The sequence below is a fragment of the Opisthorchis viverrini genome, assembly GCF_000715545.1.
Source record: "Opisthorchis viverrini unplaced genomic scaffold opera_v5_140, whole genome shotgun sequence".
Classification (NCBI taxonomy): Eukaryota; Metazoa; Platyhelminthes; class Trematoda; order Opisthorchiida; family Opisthorchiidae; genus Opisthorchis; species Opisthorchis viverrini.
The window spans coordinates 27,107-50,294 of record NW_008751796.1 but is presented as its reverse complement, the minus strand read 5'-3'; the positions used below and the strand labels follow the sequence as shown (position 1 = coordinate 50,294).

Genomic DNA, 23,188 nt, shown 5'->3' with positions numbered 1-23,188 from the left:
ACCTTAGCAACCTTAGTACCCCCCGTGTTGTCTCGCGATTTATTGGTGTATTACTTCGATTAGTGACTCAAGCATTTGCTATTAAACCGCCTGGCACTACCGTATTGTACCCCTAGCTCACTTCCTAAGACATGCTTTCCGAACATCCATGCTTGCATTTGCGGGGTTTGGATGGTGTCACAGTTCTAACAAAACGATTTCTACCTAGGGGTGTTCCAGTGTGTGCATTCACCTCTGGGTCGAATGTGAAACGCTGCTAAGTGCAGTTCAAACTTCCAGAGACAGCTCAACTTGCGCCAGAAAAGCCGCTGAAACTTACCTCTCGAGGGTGATTTTGAAAGTGACGCAAAGACCTCTTGCTTCGTTTAAGCGGGCAGTTGGTGTCTTTTGGATACGGACACCCAGTAACCCTGAAGATGGTGTAGACATATGGCATGGCACCGAAGGGTGCCATAGCTGAGCAGGTTATTTTTTCCCTTTTACTGGAGCCACTAATTGGGGCGAGGATGGCTCAGTGGCTAGAGTGTGAACTTACTGACAATAAGGTCCGTGGTTCGAACCAGACCTCTGCCTCTCAACTTCCCCTGTCTAGGCTTGGGCAACCTGGCAGTATCTTAGCCTTCGTGCTTCCTCCGGATGGCATGATAGCTAGGCGCCCAAAGGGTGTTACAGCTGAACGATTTTTAGAGCCATTACTTCGTGCCTGGAGAGTTCGCACTCGAGAATAACTTTACTAGGAAAGTTCTGCACCTGTTCTAATGAAGGAAATTGGAAATTGGGAATCAATCTTCTTGAGTGGGCACCTTTCTCTGGTGGGGTCTTGTGGCTGTATACAATCGAAACTAAAACAGACGAGAGAAAATAGTATTCAGTGTAAAAGGATAACCACAAAAAATCACCTGGTCAGGTTTGTTTATGATAAAGCGAAGTTTTGTGCTAAATTAAAGGCATGTTACAAGGTGTTGTTTCTTGGTTGTGCGGACAATACAATCCCATGGTGTGAATGGTAAAAATCCAATTCTGACATTCTGCTGAGTTTAACATCCCTTCTTTTGTAATGAATTCTGGTGAGTATTTGCCGAGTCTCGTTGAGAACGTGCGACGCATCGGCTTATTTTGACCTGGCGTTATCACGATTAGTTACGGTAACATTTGACTTGTTATCTGATATGTGCGTCGAGTGACATCCACCAGCGCTTTGATTAATAGTTTTAGGCTAATGAATCAGTAGCAGCAAGCAGCTTCCGATTTTTGACGAAGTTGTTTCTGCGTGGGATCCAGGATTGAAGGACTTGGTTTGTTCACTGAGTTGAGCGGTCAGGTTGCAGATAGAGGTGGCCTCGTTGGCAACACGGTGCCTCGGTGAAAGCATTTCTGCATTGATCAGTTGCAATAAAACTGCTAGCTTTTGGTGTTATTTTTGAAAAATTTTTAAACGCTAGTTTCCCAACAGGAGGGACTAAACCGTCTTTAGGCTTCTCGTAGGCACGTGACATACCTACATTTGATTTTTTAGCTTATTTATCCGAAAGTGTGTGCTGTGATATGTGTAGGCCCTCACAGACGATCCAGTCTCACTTTCCTCTCCTGTAACTAACTACCATCCGATATTGGGAACGGAAACGACCAAGTTGTATGTTCAAATGTCTAATGCCGCTACCAAAGTGACATTCGTTTTTCCAATTTTTGACCGACCTTGGTCACTGGTTTCATCATTTACCCCAAATAGTTTGGATAGTGAGCTCGAATTGAGTATAAGACGCCTTTTGTGGATGCATTTCCGTCGTTAGACCTTGAGGTGTGTTTCGAACTGTCTAATTGTTTCATCTCACCGAAACAAGAAGTGAACCAATTGACTGGGGTGACATATGTTGTGCATGAAACGCGAAGTAATGTGGGTACAAAGAATGGTGACGTGATGACCAAAGCTGTGGCTAGTCATGATTATCGGCGCTGTTATGCATGCCATTATCGATCGATATGAAGAGTCCAGTGTTCACCTCATCGAGCAGAAAGAGTGCAGAACTAAAAAGAGAATTCCGTTTTCTGGAAACGAACGGGGTTGTGTGAAATGATCGGTGGGATAGTATTGGATTCGCAGTCTCTTATGTTTCGGATCAAAAAAGAACCTCACAAATTCGGTCACTTGATACTTCGGTCATCTGTTGTTGTTGCGTTACCAAACATGTAATCGAGAAAAAAATCGTTTAGCGCCAACTCCCTTTTTGGTGCCTAGTTGCTACACTAACCGAAGAAGGCACGAGAGCTGAGATACTGGGAAGTTGTTTAAGCCTAGTCAGGAGCAGTCGAAATGCCAGAGTTGGGCAAGAACCATGGCAGATAAGTTCACGCCTCAAACACTGAGCTATCTCAAGCCCGTTATGAGAGAACCCTACATTTCATTCCGATAAAAATTTTTGGAGTAGCCGATTCCCCTCTGGAGAGGCTATCTGAAGGGTGGACTCTCCTTGAACCACTGTAAAGCTGGTCTGGTAAAACTGCGGAGGTAGTGTTCGATTTCGCCCAGTGTGATAGACTGTGGGTTCAACAGTGTGGGTATGGACCTTGAACTCAAATCATGACATAGTAGTTTGCTGACGCAAAGCCGATAATCTCTACTTTGTGATCGAGGGTTTACATTCCGTCTGCATTTGTAGTGGTGCAGTGGCACTCAATATGCACCCGCGAACGTCACTGGATGATACACACGTAGGTGACACTTTCTTTACTCAGCTATGGTTCCAGAACTGACAAGCGTACTGCGCTCCGGACATCCCAGTTTCTTTGCTGCATCCCAATTAACCTGTTTCCAACTAAAAAGTGGTTCCTCTCCCAAGACCCCTCATTTAGGTTGTGTCGTTAGCTGTCTGTATCGCGCGGATGCAAGGAGTGAGTTAGATACCAAGAAATTTATGACAAACCGGTTCCTGAAGAGGTGGGACCCAGTGATAGTAACCATCCCTCGTTCTGTTGTCTTCACTACTCCACAAACGGCAACTGGCGGTTTTTATGCTTCCAGTTACCTTTACTAGGGCAACATTTCGGTTGCACATTTGAGCAAGCCGAAATTTCAATCAATGGTTTAACGAACCACTATGTATGGATTTGAAATCTTATGTCTGTTGTTGATAACCGGGGAGAGAACTGAGTCCTTGTTACCGGGGGCGGCCCTGTCTTCCTTAAACCAACAAGTCATTCCATTTTCTCACTAGCATCAAGCTAACAGAATCGGCTGGTTCAATACAGAAGTCCTCTACTCCTTTGGGCTTCTATTCAGCTTCCACCATAACACTCCTCGCTCGTGAGTAGTTTATTAGGCCGAACGACACTGAAATAAGCAGTCAGTTTCCCACCCTTCCAAACTATGACCTTGAAACTAGCTTATTCAGTCTTAGGGGGTAGATGAGTATGGGGCAACTTTGTAGTTCACTATCGAAATCCACGAGAATATCCCATCACAGGAAATCAAATTTGACCACGTGACCAGTAGAGCTCATGAAGCCTTCATCTATGATATTTTTAAACCGATTTCGGTACTGCCTCATGTTCCAGTTGGAACAGTACCGAATATATCGAGGTGCGTTCCAATATTAATCACAAGGTCCATGGGAACTCTGAACGCCCTATTACGAGCTTCAGCCTTTTTGGAGGAGCTCATCTGGTGGGTCTAATTCTCTAATCTCCAGTAACCTAATTTACCACTTGAATATCGTTTTTCGATGGCTGACCAAGGTGAAATTCAGTTGAAGCTCTCGTCCACAGTGCAGTCCCACTGAATGCACTAAGAAAGACCGGCTTCATTTCTCAGTTGGGATGATATCCAAGAAGGGTGGAACCGATGGTGACATTGACCTTATGAATAGTGTCGAAACGTGCTGCCTCGTTTCGAACTGAAACGTTGGGCGGCATCGCATTCAGTTAAACACTATGATGGACGAGAGATTCAGTCTGAATCTCAAACAGGACCAAATAAATTTGCAAACGACTGTTTATCGCAGCAGATCCTCTAACTGGGATTCAAATACAAAAAACCTTTAATGCAAATTCCCTCCTGTAAGCAAGGCCAACTTAAACTGATCTATGCCATTCTATGTTTCTCGAGTTTTCAGCGTAAATTAGCTTCATCTAAGGGACGAAATCCATTAAGAATGCACCGATCTGTTCACTCTTCCAAAGAATATAGGCTTGACGAATATCCGGAGACTAGGCATACCTGAAGAGTGCTAGAAAAGAGCGACACCAGTGGCGGATCGTCCAGAACCTTTGTATGAGTACCACTAAAAGTTTTCAACATTCACCCGTGATTCCTGCCTCCGAATCTTTGCATGCATTTTCCTATGGTTTATTCATCAAGAATCCTCATGATGGGGTTCCAGTCCGACCCAGTTACCAGAATCGTGTCACATACTACTGCGATTTTGTAGGTACCATGTGTGGTTAGAGTGTTGGTTCCTCTGAAAACTACCGAAAAAGCCATCGGGCAGCGGTATTTCGTTCGAACGTACCATCCCTTCTTAGTTCTGAGTCTGCTGCAAGAATCTCCCCCCCCCCCCAGATACAACAGAGCCACCTGTCTGAGTCGTACGGATTAAGCTGTTGTCATCACTGAATATCACGTTGTTCACTGCAGGTGGACTGCACGAGACGTTCTTCGTCTCCGTACAGTGAACTAGGTGTTGCCAATACCTCAGGTGTGATACATTCGATATTTGCTGTCCTTAGCAGCCGTCCTTAGGGTTTCTGGGTGATTTTGGCTTTTTTTCTGGAAAATGTCCTGATTGGATTGCCAAGATATGCAGTAACTGTCGTTCTGTATCTCTGGTTTGGTTACCCTAAATTAGTTACTTGTTCTCGTTTCCTCTTCCGAGCTTCGATGGTGATGACTCGTTTACATCGATAATTGGTTATAAAGCAAGCGGCTGTTGATATGACGCACGCAATCGCGTACTGATGATGTTTCCACGATCGATGATGAAGCGATTGCATTCAGATTGACAGGCTAGGTGGACGATTCAACGGCCATCCGTTCCACAACCAAGATGACTCGCGTTCCACCACTCAGCTAAATCAATGGATCAGACCATCTTGTGGATATGTGGTGCTGGTGAGCATTGAGGGTCAATAATACGACATTTGGCCTTGAAATCTATTGGCTAAAGTTGATATTTTTCTGCGGATCACGAACAACAAAATACTTCAGTGGCCGACCGTCCGACTCTGTTATGGTTTCCGGTTGAGATCATACGAATAAGCAGTACTTCTCAACAGCCTATCCATACATGGGCTTGGGTAGACTCATTTCCTGAGTTCAAAGAAGACGGCGATATGTGGCACTGCTGGATAGCCTTATTACCCGTTACATTACGTTGGGACCAGGTAGTCCTACTTTTAACACCTCAAGCGATCGTCTACCGATCTGATCTGGTCTGTCGATAATTCAGACTTGATGGCAGTCACACGAGGGTATCGTAGACGTGATTCTGTATAGTGCTTTTCAAATTACGGTCTTTGGATCCAACTCCGTTCCACAAAGGAGGGCAACTTAGTGGAGGCTAGTGCCTTATGAGGAATTAATTTGATCACAAACGCTAGTTCCAAGGACGACTAGTGGTGCGCAGTCCAGTCAAATCACACAACTTCGGCCGGGTATCGATCTGCGAGTTTCGTTGTTCATTAAACCCCGTGTCACATTAAGGTCTGACAAAATGACAAGTTGCCATTCGCAAAAAGTTATATTTGGCCAACAACCGTCATAATTAAATTAGGTTTTTGAATGAGTGTATTGCTCAAATTGTGTGCAGTTTGGGCTCATGTCCAGTTTGATGGGGACTGCAACTTCTTGAGTGAACGAAGAAGGAGGGCTGTCGAAGAGTCTTCAGCAACCTTATGAGAATTGTTTCGTCTGGAAGAAAACGCTAGAATTTATCGAATCTAGTCTCGACTGAAACATGAGGCGGCTTTAGTGCAGCGTAACCAGTTGAACTTTGTCACAAACGCGAGATTCAGCTGGGATCCACTAAAACCAAGCCAGTGAGTGTATTTCGTGAACCACTGAAAAGTGCTCCAAGGGAGACCCTTAATCCTCAGATTCGTAGATCAGATTCGGAAATCTCCATCTTCGGCGGGAACGCTTGAAATCTGAAACGGTTTGACCAAGAGAAGCACTCAGGTACACCAACCTTCCTTCCCATTTCCAGCTGTTCCTGTGAGATAGAGAAGGTTTAAGAGCTTGGCCCGTTCTCGATCCTGCACGTTCCAGGGCTCCAAAACTGGTTCATCGTAATCTATCGAGACAGACAATGTGTTTACCCTCTTAATCTCTTGACATAATGGGGTGTCGCTCAATTCGAAAATGAGACTATTGGTTCTAAGAGCTGTTAATTCAGTAGAACATTGAATAGATCACCGAGCAATTAAGGGGTTCGAACAGTCTCAAAAGAGTTCTCTTGCTCCGTCAGGATTGCTCACCAAAGCGAGAATGTACTGTGGTAGTGTTTGTCAGCAGTGAATATCCTTGACTGCTCCAGGGGTTAGTTGTACACATCTGCTACTTTTTTGAGTCAACCAGTGTTCTGCAGGAGGGAGCATTTTCAGATATATGTAGTTGGAAATCTTTTATGGCTGCTAAGCTCCAACAGGACTGAAAATAAGTCTATTGCTTCACGGTCGAGATGGTCCATTGGTTGAGTCGTGAACTTGCTGACTGGAAGGTCCGTGGTTCGAACCCGACTTCTGCATTTCAACTGCTCCTGTTTGGGCTTGGGTAACCTGACAGTATCTAAGCCGTCTTGCTTCCTTCGGTGGGCATGACAGCTAGCCACGGATAGGGTACTACAGCTGAACCATTTGATTTCATAGACTAATCAAAATGATTCTATCGATACCAAAGGGGGATCTGTTCAAACGAGAATGTTCCGAACACTGAGGTGTAATGTTGTTCACGAAACTAGTCCTTGGTGTTCAAAGTAACATATGTCGAGAAAATGGTCACCATGACGAGTTTCATGGTTCAAGGATGGTTTCTTGGGTGATTGTTTGTGTCAGGTAAACACTCGACGATCAGACAAGAATAATATCTGCATAGCTTTAACTGTTAGCCATACGATTTCGTAAAGGTGACCATCAAACGGTTGCATGTAGATCTCTGGCGCGAGTACAGGTCTCCGAATTGAGAATAAGAACAGCAAATCCTTCGCGGGATGTAACCATCTAAACGAAGTGTCATTTCGTTGGGTCACGATATTGGAAATTGCTCACGCTCAGTAGGAATAAGTCGAGTTGAAAGGGATACTACTCATGAAACAACGCGGCTGTTGTTCATCTTGGAAGAGACTAATTCCCGTTCATTGCCACCGAATCTCAACACACCGGTTTCGTGAAATTGATATTTGTTTACCAGGATATCTGCTGGTAACTGCCTGGTGGATGCCCCGATTGTTTCCTGCATTACCAGGCTCTCGTTGAATCACATTTGCCGTCTCAGCTATTGTACACATTGAGTGCGTTTGTTTAATTTTAACTCATTTGCGTCAGCACGAGTCCAGTTTAAAAAAGCAACACTAATTACGGAGATTCATCTGCCTGGGTTTGCCGAGCCGTCTCACCTAGCGAAAAAACTTAGGTTTGTTTCACCACGAAGCAAATGCGTCCTCTAATGAAAGTTGGCGATCGGTTTTCAAGCCTATTGATTGAAGTTGTTTTGCACTTTCACGTGAAAAGTTCTCTCGTCATTTGATTCGAATGTCATGCTTGGTTTTAGCTTTGAAGAAGCCTTGAGTTGACCAATGGTGCATAAGTTCAGCCGTGCCGGGATCCCGAGAATGATCTTCTGGCGTGTGAGCTAAACGCATTGCCACCAATCAACCGGCGCACGCGGATCGAGTCTGAACTCACCTCAGAGCACGTAAATATGTTTTCACTTTGAGGGGCATGTTGGTTTGCCGGAGAGCAAGAGATCGACGAATTCTGCGGGTTTTGTGATATCTCACGAGCAACCTGGGTTTCGACGCTTGAGTGGAACGGGGAGTGTTTATGTTCATGCAACCTGGTCGGACAACTGATCATTGCGGTCTCGTATCTCACTTGTCACCTTGTTAGATGGCATTCCAAATATTTGCCAATGTTTTCATAAAGGAAGCTACTCACAAGGTTGCTGAAAACTCTTCGACAGCCCACGAACGATCTCGCCCTTGGGGCTCATCAGGTAGGCGCGCAGTCCCTGAGTTTCCGTCAACATTATGTTCTACTTGAGCCCAAATGGGACTGTTTTCGAGAAATACACTCATTTGCGAATCAATTTGGTTTGCACCAGAGACTACTGAATCTCTCATTTATGATATTCTACAACTGAATGTGCTGAAAATATACTGCAATATCTTGAATGTCGTGCCAACTGAATCATGACGCAGCCTGTGTGCAGCACATTCAGTTATAGAATAGCATAAACGGGAGATTCAGTTGGGTCTCTCGTGACAACCAAATTGATTTGCCAATGTTTTGTTTGTTCCATTACCAACTGTTTCATGTGGTGTGTGTGTGTGTGTGCAGTGTTCTAGCCTTTGAAATGACGCCTTCACCGACGATGCCCCCTCGATTGGTGACGAAACATGTACAACAAAAACTATCTAGCTCAGCGGTCGAATGCTAACAGATTCACTCAAGTCATTAATGTCTTTCCGCATATTCAATGCTTCAAGGAGGCTCGACTCAGATTGTTAGTTTTGCTACTGGCACGTATTTCAAAAAGTCGTCCTATCTTTCATTTCGGTCCAGAAGAAATTCACTCATCAGTAATTAACTCGTATCGGAGCACCAGACCAGATTTCTATTCCAGATCAGTCTCATGACCGTAAAATGGAAACGCGGCCAAATAGAGACTACTTTTCACGTACTTTTACCGTCTTTTATCCATTGCATTAGTATGGATAAAGAACGGTTCATCGCAGGATGCAAACAAGTCTTCCACATGCTGTCGTATGAAACGTGCCGATTTTATGGCAATTACGCTAGCAATGAGTTTGAATGGACAGGCGACTACAACGAGATCACAATTTCATTTCATCAGAACCAGTGAACCACTCCTTAAGCTTCCTGTATTCCATGCTGCCTGGTCGACGTCGATGAGTTGGGCCTCAAGACTTGCACTAGCCTCATTAAGGTGCGATTGTTTCAAGTTCGGAGACAGCTTCTTTAATATCGCTACCCATACGGTCACTTTCCGGTGAATGTCAAACGCCATTTACGGTAGAATAGCTTGGGAGTTGCGGTGAGGCTGCTCACGCCTGAGATTGAAGCTTATTATCGAGTGCCAACTAGTTTACGATTGATTCTTTAGTGTCATCCCTAGTTTTTTTATCACTGAGGACATCGATTCTGTGACCAATTGCGCCAACGACGCTGCTCAGGCCACCGGATGATCCAAGCAGTTTACTTCAAAGTAACCATAGCAATCTTGTGAATAGTGTGTTGCCTCAAGAAAACGTACTACAATATCTCAAATTGAAATACGAGGGGCCTTCTGTAGCAATTCTGTTGGAGAAGATCATGAACGAGAGATTCAGCTGTATTCTGTTGGGTCTCTCCGTTTCAAGTTAAACTAGCGTGCAACTGAACCTATTCCGAATGCTAGTTACTTCCGATACTTGTTTAAAATAGTAGTATTTTGGGTTCTGTCGTTACGAGGTACTTCATCAAAGACAGCAAAATCAGTGTTGACATTGTTGCTTCACTGCCGTCATTTTGCTTACCCGCCCTGCTGTATGCAGCAAGTGAGGCGACCCGGCTGATGGCACCACGCCGCGGCCGATGTGGCATGAGAGTATCGCTCGCTGTAAATATCATGGTTTTTCGATGGCTGGGATCCTGCCAGCCCACATCTAAACAGGAGAGTCTTCAACCAAAGCCTTTAGCTCAAAAACCTGACCGCAAGGCTGCAGTGTTGGGCAGAAAATGCAAGTACATTAAAAAATTTTTACGGAACACGTCGCCACACATGTTCCAACCCGCAAACTGGAAGTCCAGGAGACTGTGTTCGTCAGACCTGTACCCGTTGACCAACCTGGTATGAGAGACCCTGTGAGTGTCGCGCGGACCCCCCCAGTATAGCTCAATGGGTCGCCGAGATACACAAACCGCTACACCACGGTAAGGTCCAGTGTCTTCGTGACGGACGTTGTACAGTAGCTTCGTGAAAAGTCTACCTCCCAGAAGAAACCAAATTCCTTCTTCAAGGATGGTTATAAACAGTAATAATATTGTATCTGCCCATCACCCAAACAGTGGGAATTTCTCAGTTGGGCTCATCACAACGAAAATTTTGAATAATAACTGAAAATTTCGAGCGTAGCATTGGTGGGGAAATTCATCAGCACCTACGTCGTTTTTTATAAAACGGTAAAAGAACCACACCACACGCAGGATAGGAAATGGCCCTCCTTAGAAGAGACATCTTTGAAAATAGGCTACGTTGGGTAGTCCAAAGCCACCTTACTAGCTGGCGTTTTGTACTCCAGTTGCCAATCGGAGGTGCTTGTTGAAGGAGTTTTGTGTATCTCCTGAATAAAGTCCTATCTCCTTGGCCGCATTCCTGGACAGTGTCCGTCTGTTCAGGGGATTCCGCCCTTGATAGTATGTTACCAACGAATAATTTTACTCCATCTGAGAATTGATCTAGAAGGGGGATAAGATGGCTCAGTGGTTAGGGCGCGAATTTACTGACCGGAAGGTCTGTGGTTCGAACCCGACCTCTGCCTCTCGACTTCTTCTGTCTGGGCTGAGGTAATCTGGCAGTATTCCAGCCTTCGGGTGGCAAGACAGTTAGGCATCGAGCGGGTGCTACAACAGAACGATTTTTTAATCTGTAAAAGAGAGATTCAGGTACTTTTAAATCGAAACCCATGTACAGGTAACCACTAACCCACCGCTACGCACCACTACGCTCCCCAACAGCGCACTGATGATGTCACCTCGATTGGGGATGGAACGTTTGCATTCAAATTGCCCAGCTCAGCGAACAAGCCAACGACTAACATCAGTTGATCATTTCTGCCTAGTGAGGACTCCATGCTTGTTCCACGATCCCCAATCCACAAAACTGCCGATAGTTTAATTATTTTTCGTGCGACATTCGCAATGGAATGGAAACGAATTACTTCACTTTAAGTTTGTGGTAATGAGCTACCATCAGTTTTATTCTCTTCCTGGAAAGACATGCCATTGTGCGAGTTTAAGGCATTACACAGCATCTCGGCAAACACCAACTTGGTTAGGTCAGGTACTTCCCTTTTCCCATTAAACTTTCGATTCTCTGGAGCGAACGAACCTGCCGTTCGTTATCCCCTTCCATCGCTGTCCATCCATGGTATAGATCCAAGCGTCAGTCGAGGGCCACACTCTGCAGAGTCCGTCCAGAAACGGACACCATCACCTATCATATTATAAGAAAGGTAACATCGTCGACACATCCGACCGCACAGTCTGACAAGGACGACAGAATAGCGATGGATAACTGGAGCGAAATAATTTACCTGTGATATTTTGGCCAGACTGGGTAGTTAGCCCATCACTTTGGCACTGTGATTGGGTATGCATTCAGAAGACTTGAAAAAATCGATACTTTTACCAGCGTGTTTACTTACGGCAAATTTATTGCGATTACACATACGCAGAACAGCAAAGGAGAACGACTAAACTGCGTTTAAACTTTCTTGACTTTCACGGATAAATTACGAATTTCAGGGTAGATTCAAGTCACTAGAAAGTACACGTACGCCACCGGATGACACATCGGTCTCGAACGTACGCATTGGTTTCGGAAAACCTTGCTGTGAGTCGATTGTGCGCGCGTTCTTACTGATCTGACTGCGTTTCTCTGCCAACATCCCCGTCACATGTTAAGCGCTTGATCACATTCAGTGCTGGTGAACGTTCTTTCGATGCCAGAAATGGTCAATTTCAAAAGGACATCAGAATTCGGGAGGTCTGGAAGGCCCGGGAAAGTGAACTGTCGAAACCCTGAAGAACCAGTAGGGGCGTATTTACAACTCTTCGTCGTATTTTCCCAATTACACTCAGGTGAGGCGACTTCGGGTAATTTCTATTGAAAAGAATTTAATGTATATTTTGAGGAAGACATTGGAGAGACATAGCACTACCTCGTTGGATTCCTCAACTAAAAAGGCCATTTGCCGCACTTGTTAACCATTTTGAGGAAGTTTAGTCCCTTGAACGGACCCGCTACACCTGTGTTCTCTTGGTCCGTCTACTGTGGGTCGAGGCTGTGATGTCAACTTGGGGCATTGCTGTGCCATAGCACTGAGGACGTTGCTTCTGAATGCCTGCTTGATTCCCGAATGGAAGCCAATGTACGTAACTTTGTGCATGACCACCATACAGTTGTTGTATAATCTTCGGTACGGCGATTCAAAAGGCCACTTGTTGGTGCGTATGCGTTGCGTTAAACTTACTGAATCACTTGCACAAACAACGCGTCACCTATGGGTGAATTTGCGCGGCTCGACGGATCGAAGCCATTACTGTTTTTGAGTGTCTCTGTGATAGACCGTAGTTCATCTGTTCGAATGTCATAATCTTGGTTACTAGCCAACCAGGTCGCTGTTTTCCATATTTTAGCGGGCCTCATACGACCCCGTCCCACAGTGAAACCGCTGACTGAATACCGGAGGAGATAAAGGGTCTTCACCACCTCCCTCTATTGCGCCAGGGCCTACCCCGTCTTGGTGTCGGTTGTCTCACACCAAAACCCTTTCTGCCCGTCAAACGTCGTCTACCAAGCCAGCCAGCCAACCAACCCTTCATTCAACCAACCAGGAGAACAACCAATAGTTGGGCGAAACGAAACGCGGTTTTGCGTGGAACTACGTCTTTATCGATCAGTCGTTTTAAGTACCGGGGCCGCGTCTGCGCTCACAGCTATGCGTTCGCACGAGACGCAGGTACGTGCATCCGAATGTCTGTGTGTGTGTGCGTGTGTAGGTTTGAAACAAGTGCCTACACGTCCCTTCTTGTCTTCGCTTTGCTCGCTTATGTGCGTTGCGTACGTGCGTGCGTGTCTACGTCTGGCCCATGTGTACCACAAACGCGGTTGTCTACCACGTCCTGGTTGTAAGACATTTTGTCCGACAAATGGGATAGACGATGGGCTTTCGACGAATCGCCTCAATCTGGCGTGGCAGAATTAAGGTGCCACATCAGGTCCCTGTGAGACCGTAGGACGCGGTCTTTTGTCTTTCAGACACCATCAGAGTTTTGTATGACGTGGTCCATAAGCAACAGGCCAGACAGGATAAGGTCGTTGGATGGTTGAACGACCCTTGAATGTCCAGCTGTAGGTGAGCTGCGGCAGGGACACACAGCTATAAGCTTCGGAATACGAGCCGCGAGCAGTCCGCATACCGGACCGCATGAATAAGAAGCAAGTCGTCGGAGGTTCTGAGTAGTTACAGGCTGGCTAGCTTCTGAAAAGTCAATAAAACGCAGGGAATTCAATGACAGGGAATGAGTTTTAGGGTTTGATGTTGCTTCGACGTGTTCCCACTTGGTGATGCCTCCGGAAGAGCTGGCATTTTTCTTTGTGTATCAAAGGCATCAAGAAAATGTTCTTTAACTTGTCAGGTGGCTCGTACACATGGATCCACAGACTGTGAAAGTCGAGTCATTGTCCGACATCCTGATTATGTCGGCAAGACGAAGTGATCTGGCAAAACAGTCGCATTTTGCTCGAGTGGAGCCCAAAGAACAGAACAGACGACCATCGTCGGTCGTTACATCTGTTCGTGTGGCACCTAGTATCTTACACCTGAGAGAGAGACCGATGTCCCGCCAGCTTTGACTTCCAACGGCTCAGTTCGAAACCGAACACTTATTAGAACCAACTTTTCCTACGTCAAGTGAAATCGTAAATGTTAGTTGTTCGATTGAACAGTTGTGCTAATCACGATTAAAGATCCAGAAACATAGGCCCAACTCACTTCCGAAGGGAGCCCGCGGATGTTTATTGGTCGAAATAATTAACCCTAAGCTTGAGCACCGATTTTCATGGATCTCCATTTTTCAACTGGTCTTTTATAAACACTCCCCTCACTGAGTACAGTTCAGCCAACAACATCATATCTATTCCGTCAGTTCAAGATAACCCGTGTATCGAATTACCGCTTGTTCGCCCTAGATTCCATCTACCGTGAGTCAGGGCCTTCCTCGGATGACCTCGAGGTTTTCTAACCTTATTTGGCAAATTCCCTTGTTAGTAGGGATCAACAGGTGAGCTTGGTGTTGTAAACAAAACACCGCATCTGGAGCAGGCCTCAAGACATTCCATTGTCTCACCAATAAAAGGGCACTGGCGTGCCTTCTCATAAAGCAATACAGAAACAAAGATGAGGGGAAAATCCGGAGATTTGTTTTGGTATGGTACCGTTTCTTTTCTCCAGATACAATTCAGACATTTGCTGCATCGAATGATACCTGAAAACACCGCCTAGCAATTCGTCTGGGTTACCGTGTTTTTCTGTCATCCTTACTGCTGGTTACTATGGTAAATCCAGAGTTTCGGACAATCTACACATCGTAGAACTTCGGCAAATAGGGGCCTGGAAAACAGGTCCGGACGTGGCTCTTCTCCGCTATCAAACACACTGGTTCAAGTCATGCCACGGACAGTTTTTTACTTTTGGCGAATGGGTACGTTTCTTTTTCGAAAAAGTTTGGTGACAATCGGTAGATTTATTGCTGGGCAACGCTTCGCTTTTGACACAAAAGCTTCGTCAGGCCAAGTGACTAGGTTCCGAGGTTGATCGAGATTTAAGGCGGAAGGAGAACCAATCAGCTAAGTCAGGCTAAATCTCTGTTGGGTGTCGGCCGAGGGATTTTTATTTTTGGAGTGGTTGAACAAGTGTTGGGTCGGCGGGGAAACCTACATGTGTTTGGGTCCTGCCTAGGGTCTAGTTCTTCTGGTTCGGTTCATTTGATGGTTCCTCTTGAACTTCGTTTGAACCTTCTGTCAGTCTGTGTGGGTGAGCTAGTGCTAAGAAAGTTGTCTAAGAGGGATGCTGTGACCTTTGGTCGGTTGGGGTTTCCATCCCCATCACCCGGTTTTTCCTAATGATCCTAAGTGGATTGACAACCACATCGTCACGTGTCAACTCGGCTTGTCTTGTCCAACTGGTCATCGATTCTTCTGGGAGGCTTGTTAATCAGCCAAAAGTATGGGTTTCAAATTCTATCGGATAGTTCCGATAAAGACGTGCTCGGATTCGGAAAGGCTCACCCATACCGGATTTCATCCTGCCTATAGCCAAGCAATGAGTCTGCTACCGTTTGCCCGGCAGCTATCGGTTGATGATCAGGTAGGTAGCTGTTGATCTGTGTTCGCCGAGCTTGCAAACGTTTCGTCACCATACGAGGAGACGTCAGTGTGTGCAGTTGGCTGGGTCAGGTGTGAGCGAAGAACGCCTTAGGACAAGAGGTTTCCACGTGTTTCGTCACCATACGAGGAGACATCAGTGTGCGTAGTTAAGTGGGTCAGGTGTGAGCTCACGTTAGAGCCAAGAACGCCCGGCCATATCCCCAGCATAAACATATGAGTAGACATCAATCTTACGGATTGGAACTGTCGGATTCTCCGGAACCCTCGGTGATTAGTCGCACCATCGATTCACTCCCTTTTGGTCCGGTAGTCTCAAAGGGTTCAAAGTTATCTAGAACAAATTACCATGTGCCCGAAACTGGTCGTTCCAAGTCCAGCACTTTATGACTTCTAACCAAACGACCATCTGGACTTTATCGGTATTACGCCCAACCGACGAGTTTCCATAAGAATGAAATGTCCGGAGCAGTCCAATTGGACAATCTTGGTACTTTGTTACAGGTGGGGTGAGTCTTCTCAGACTGTTATGTGCTCTAGATAAGGTTTCATTGATTTTCTGTCGCCAGTTTGTTGTACGTTTTCCTTTTCAATGCGTGTACGGAACCACGCCCACGCCTAATTGGTATACAAATGAGTCGCTAAGTTCGTGGCTTCAATTAGAACGTAAGGTTGATGGAAACTCAAGGAAGGCGCCTGCCTGATGGGCTGTCAAAGAGATTTCAACAGCCTTATGAGTAGTGAGTGTATCACGCGCAACTTCTCTTTTTGCGTTCGCAGCGTCCTTGATGGACGTCACAGCCTCTCATGTGTTGACAATCACACCCATTTGTCACATCATTCCACACGCTTCATTTTTCCGTCTGTCTCTGTCCACATAGGTCCGGAAATTAGACTGACATTGACGTCATCACACTTGTTCACACGTACGCTCACCTTTTGATGTCTGGTTTCCGTACTGCACTTATATCCGTAGCGTACGCGCAAAGACAAACGTTAAAATTACGGATGACAAAGTGCGATGGATGGACACTCAAGTACTGACATGTTCGGCCTCCGAAAGCGGTTCATTCGAGGCACAGTTTCAAAACGGTAAGTTGAGAACCGACTCTGGCTCATACGCTTTGTTTTTCCGGCACCCTGAGACCCTTTGGCTGTCGAGACACGGTACACCTGACAGTCAAGCGGACCCAGGACTGCTGGCAGAGCGTCGATCGGCGATGAATCAGGTGTGAAGATTTATTGGCTGACATTTTAAAGACTATTTGGCTTCATGAGGGAAACTACTCATGAGGTTGCTGAAAACTCTTCGACACCCCACAACCGGTTTCGCCTTTCTTGGGCGCAGTTTCCGAGTTTCCGTAAACCTTATTCGGCTTATATACGTGTTTGACTGTGAAACGTTCTCTGTGTGACTTGCGCTTGTAACTGCTAGTGGGCTACTGACAGATTCGAAGGGATGGATAACCTGGAAAATGGTTGAATCAGTTTTGACGAGGTTATCAAACATGACCGAAACAAGACAAAACACCTGAATCGAACTTTTAAGACCAACAGGAAGATGCTAGTTGTGGGCAAGAAGTCGCTTATCACGGGGAGTGAACAAACACAGATATGTCGCGGATCAATAGTCGCCACATCTCCACCAACCCGTAAAGTTTCCGTGTCTCGAATAGGTCAACATATTCACCTAACATTTGGACGCAAGCGTCCAAGCTCGCGACCGGCAGTCTGCACCACATCAAATCAGTTGCCGTCTGAAACAGTGTTGTCTACACGAGATGAGTGTGAATTTTTACATGCCGTGAATTCATTGAGATTAGTTCGTGGACCTCATGAATTTAATTGAGCTCGCAACTTGATGTTTATTGTTTGACGTCATCATTGTCGGTAACATAACGTCAATACTGATTGGGGCGAGATGGACCAGGTGGTTAGAGCGCGAATTTAATGACCGGAAGGTTCGTGGTTCGAACCCGACCTCTGCCTCTCAACTTCTCCTGTCTAGGCTTGGGCAACCTAACAGTATTTCAGCCCTCGTGCTTTCTTCGGGTGGCAGTCCTAATTTATTCGAAAGCCTTATTCTGAAGCAAAAAAATAAAAGTGGAGGGGAATGAAACTTATTGCTAGTCTAACGCAATCATTCTGGTGTGCCCACATCTCCAGACACTCATAGGATCAGGCAGACCGCATCCTGGAAAGTGAATCACACAGACAATACCCAGACGTTTTGTAATCCACTTGGTTTTCCTCTACGAGCACAATGCTAACCACTGTGCTGCCTGCGCCACTTTGAATTTACAACGAAAAACAGCATTCTCTTTGGAAAACAATGACCCAGCATGTGCAGTTTCTGGTTCTGTCCTTTGTGATCCGAGCGTTTCGGGTTCTCACTGATTGATACCACTCTGCTATTCGGGTTTACTTCAGAGAGTCCTGCTTGAAGACTTGAGGTGAGACGAGATAGGATCCATGTCCTTGCGCTTCCCCAGCAGACATTCAGACATCAACTCTTCGAGGTCCTGAATCACTTCCTTCTGTTTAATCGGTAGCTGCTGTTGTGACGGTGATACTACTGACGGGAGCATGCAAGTAGTATGTTTTCTCGTAAATCCGCTTTGCGTCTCTTGAAAAGTGAGATCTATTACCGAAATTATGGAGTCGCATTTGCTTGGAGTTGAGCAATAGTCAATGAATATCCAGAAAAGTACAGAAAAACAAGTTCAAGAAGAACATGGATATTCAGTTTTTGTAAACAAATTGCATATGGGAGTTTTGCTTCCCTGTCTAATAGTCTGTAACTGTTCAGTTGGCATTTTCTAATAAATGACTCCGCAGCGAAGGCTCTCTTCGTTTCACGCGTAGAGGTGACGAGAACGTTTTGTTATTTGACCGGAATCGGCTATCCTTAACTCTCACTGGTTCTGTTCTTACAAAAGCTGCTTTCTCTTTCAACACTGCCTGTTGTGCTTTTCCGTTTGCTCAACCATCTCCGTGAGCATATTTTCGAGATCGTAGAGGAACGCATGAATTCCGGAATCAACTGACTGCTTCAGTCGATGTTTCGGACGGTCTACATTGCGAAATGTGCTAACGGCTCTCGTTTGGACTGTGGGTGCACCGCGAAAAGGTTTTCGCTTGCCTGTTGATATTCCTAGATTGTCACATTCTGCCGTTATTTCTTACGTAAATCCACGACAGCTAGTTCGGTCATCTCCGCTCGCTATTGTTATAATTGATAATGAACTGCCACAATGTCTGACAGGTTCTGGGAGGAAACAAAACAATACAACTGGTTACGACGTTGTGTATGCGGTTGTAATGAGGTTGGGGGCGAGATGGCTCAGTGGTCAAAGCGCGAATTCACTGAACGAAAGGTTCGTGGTTCGAACCCGACCTCTGCCTCTTGACTTCCCCCGTCTAGGTTTGGGCAACCTGGCAGTATCTCAGCCCTCGTGTCTCCTCTGTGTGGCATGGCAGCTAGGCACCGAAAGGGTTCTACAGCCCTCGTGCTTCCCTATATTGCTATTGGTCCAGATAAAACGCAACATGAATCAATATTGCATAAATTGTTATACATAACGTCCTGTTATTTGAGCTCGGGTTAGTTCATTGCTAAGCGCGAACTTACTGACTGGGAAGTCCGTGGTTCGAACTCGACCCCACCTTTTGTTGTTAGGCAACCTAGCGGTATCTCAGCCACCCGGCATCCTTCCGCCGGAGTGTCAGCTACGCGCCGAAAGTGTGTTACAGCTGTTACAGCAGGAACATAGAGTGGATAAGGCGTGGAAAGTCTCACAGTTAATGGACACAAAAACACAGGTGTGCCACACTCATCAATCTGAGTAGCCGCTACATCCATCACTGTGTGACCATCACTGACGGTACACTGCCGTACATGAGAACAGGAAACTGTCATGTTGCAACGAAAATGGTCTATTACTCATGATAGTAACATTAACTGTGTTCCGCGGTGTCACGTGATTTTAAACTTTCTTCCAGTTCACAACTGTTTTCGTTCTAACCTGTACGCGTCACCGGTAAATGCACCGATCAGTCAGGGCTCCCCTAAGTAGATCTAAATCAGTATTTACTGATGAGAACAATAGCTAATAACTGACAGTTTCATATACACCTTATTCTGCCAACCGTATCTCTGGTTCACAAACCAAAGCGGAACATATCCCGAATTTCGTTTCTCCCCCAAACACGTAGGTTTAGTTCTTAGTAATACAGGGGCATTAACAGGCTGATCACTCTTACATTTGAAAACAAAAGAGCCAGGTAGAAGACAGGTTAAAGGTTTCTCCATGCGTTAACACCGTTCTTTATTGAATTACATCAGAGTTCAACCTTAACACACTATTCATAATGCTCTTCGACAGCCCACAACCACTTTCACCTTGCTTGGGACTCCCCGACTAGGCACAGACCCAGAGTTTCCAACAAGTCTACGTTTTACTTGAGTCCATCCATATTGGGCTGATTTCGATAGGATCCCTTATTTGCACACGGGTTTGGTTGACAGAAACATGGGGGTTGGGTCCACCTAATGAGCCCAAGAAGGGCGCAACCGGTTGCACACCGTCCAAGAGTTTTCAGCAACCTAATGAGTAGTGTATTGCGCTTTGACAATGTATTGCGGTATGTCAAATATCGTGCAAACTGAAACATCGGGCGGCCTGGTGCAGCACATACAGTGGAAGCGGGCCATCATAAACGAGAGATTCTCCAATCGAAACCAAATTCGTTGACAAATGTGAACTTAAAATTTTACAAAACGGATGTTTGGCCCCGATTGATTAGTCGTCGCTTCAAAGAATTTCGAAGAATTTCCGAAGTTATTGCCGGGTAAACTTTCGCTTTCCACACAAAAGGTTCCTGAGGCTACCAGGGTGATAGGTGAAGAACCATTCAGGGAGAGCTCAAAGATATTCCTTTGTAATAGATCAATAACAGTGAAAACAGCCTTTTCCTATCCGTAACCAACCGGTCTAGTGCTACGGAGGCACGCTGTGTCCACAGGATCATGGAAAAGCCACAGACTAAAATGCCTCCACTTATCTTCCACTGACTTGCCACAGTACCATGACGCAAACCGAAACGGACCTTTCGAGTGGCTTGCTGAGATTATGGTCCATCACACCTGACTGTGCAGTTGTTACTCGAAGGTTTACTACACTAGTCAGTGATGACGTATTCTCTGTTTGGGGCTGGCAGGACGGCTTGTTCGAAAATCTGTAGGCAACTACAGAGGTGCAAACAGTTCTGTCGCCACATTCAGTGGGAATGTGTAATCACAGGTTCGGTGTTTTTGCCATACTCTCAGGTCCATGGATTTCGCCTGGTATATCAACTGGATTACCAAGTGCTATGTGATGGTTCGCCGCTGATTCCAGACCTATAACCACTGGTGTGTCCAGTGTGCAATCGACTTCGAGCCCTCTCTCCGAGAACAATGACCAACGAATCTACCATGCAGCTCGCACGTATGGAGACACTCGAGTTGCTATGACGACTCCACGACCCCATGACCTGAGGAGTCCTGTTAACGGATGTGCTGTCAATACTCATCGTTTGTGATTGGTTCCATCGCTGCCTCATTGGCTTTCGCTACGACCTAATAATTCAACTGATTTTAACGTGCTCTCGATCCCAGACGTACAGCAGGGATGGAGACCGGTTCCTCCATTACATTCGATTCACACGGTAGGGCCGTCCTTTTCACCTGCACATCATTGGTCGTCTGGGCGAATGGGGTTCGCTCACGCCTGAATAATAGCGTGAAAAGCCCAAGAATGCAATTCGTGTTGCTTGCCCACTCTGTGCCTGTTTGAAGCAAGTCTTCAACAGGAACTGCTTTCAGATTCGCGTTAAAAAACGCACTTGGAAAACTGTCGATGCCTTGCAACAAGGTGCAACTCACCAACAAACTGTTTACCAATTGGCTGCAATTGAAGTTTTCCGCCAAACTATTACACTACATCAGCTCTTTCGTGGTCTTGAAAGTTACCGCCATGAATTTTCTAGGCGTCCATCTTGACCTAAAGAATATCCAGACATTTTCCTTTATTCTGGTCCATAGTGCATTCACAAGATCCAGGATATTTCGTTATATGTAGTTAACTACGCACTGTATCATACTCAAAGGTCCATTTCTCGGTGGGTTTGCCAATACTGACTCTCTCGACTGCGTTCAAGTCGCTTTCGATTCCCTAACAAGGAACAGAACAGCTTTATTGCGAACAAGTGAGTGCAAAGGTTACAAGAGGTATCACGGTATTTAAAGCACACTTTTTGGCCTTGAACCCAGGCTGTCTGATTAGCGTTAGGTGAACAATCATCATCGTCAACCGTTGCTTCTATGACATGGTTGAACCCTCATCATCGTCACCCGTGATTGTATGATATGCCTGAACACTCATCATCGTCGATCGTTGCTGAATTGATTGATTGCTTGGGCATCCAATCGGTAGCCGGCCCGGATGCCTGGCAGATTTCCTATTGCGATCTGGCGGCGTCTGAAGTTTCAAATAAGCTCCAGGCATTCTGGGTTATTTTCAAGGATCTGACCCACGTGACACAGAAAAACTGAATGTATACACCGTGAAAGTAGTTGTCCGCACTTGCCACACGGGTCTACTCGGGCCGTTGGTGGGACAAATTCATCACTGCGATAGTGCAGTAACAAAGGGACCAGAAGCCGAGATGAGGATCAAATCCTTCACAAGTGAAAATTGTGTTTCTCTTACAGCAACGCAACTCAGGTTTGTGCGACAACTAAGTCGAGGGTTGCCATGACAACAGGTCGGTCGTCCAAACTGCAGACTTAGATCGGACTCGGAGCTAAGCAGACGAGCAGTCGACCTGAGAACACATTCTTGTAAGGTCGTCTGGTATCGTCTGGATTTTTTGGATTGTAAGTTAAAAACCGAGCACCCACACACGACCGACTTGCGTTTTGTTCTCCTTCAGTTAGGTATATCAGCTCATCCATACCAGTCGTGTCATGGGTTCTTCTTTCGTAAGTCGATCCCACTTGAGTGGTAATCATAACAATGATAGTGATCTTTTAGCTGACACCCTTCCGGTGCCTTGCTTGACAGGAACAGTCGAGGTGCATAGGTTGGGTTCGAACCACGGACCTTCCGACCAGGAAGTTCGCGCTTTACCCACCGAGCCATCTAGAGCTCATACGTAAATACATACTTCCGATCCGGTTCCGGACTAGTATTTTTCCCGAGCATTCCAGTCTGTTCAACGGGGCACTAGGGGCCAATTTTCCATCATTCAGGCGTGAGCACGCTTGCCTGTACTGACGTGATGATTCAGGCTGGTGTAGTAGTGACAGCATGCTAACCCCGCTTGTCAGATGCACATCCAAGCTCTAATAAGGGTCCGGTGCTTTCCCTCTATATCGTGAGCTCATCTAGATGATTGTGCGAGGACGGGGGGATGATTGTTCAAACGAGAGCGGCACGAATGTGCCACCATAATACTGGAATTTCCACAAGTCAGCTAGTGTGCACACCCCACCCGGTACACGGTGGGCGTCAGCAAATCCGGGCGTTTCTCTCGGTTGTCGGTTCGTTCTGCCGACGAAGGCACGCACGTGCGTTTGATGCGAAATGACTCATGCTTACCCCACCCGATATTTTTCTGTGCGTGATCACGTGATTAGCTGGGCATGGATATGAGTGGCTCACTGAAGCCAACGCATAGCAAGGTGGCCGAATCCAAGCTTATTGGGCATCCGGATAAGAACGTCATGGAGATCGATCGCTGCATTCGGTGTGCAAATACACCACA

General features: G+C 46.0%; 1 protein-coding gene across 1 annotated transcript in view; it reads left to right on the top strand.

The window, feature by feature from the left end:
- T265_06612 (hypothetical protein) overlaps positions 1-21,792 on the top strand; it is a gene marked incomplete at both ends in the record, with an annotated part of 36,940 nt that extends 15,148 nt beyond the window's left edge. The window contains 2 exons of the mRNA XM_009171925.1: positions 16,356-16,471; positions 20,709-21,792. Of these exons, the coding sequence (XP_009170189.1) occupies positions 16,356-16,471; positions 20,709-20,758 (166 nt within the window). The remainder of the gene's footprint in view (positions 1-16,355; positions 16,472-20,708) is intronic.
- Positions 21,793-23,188: the final 1,396 nt, after the last annotated feature.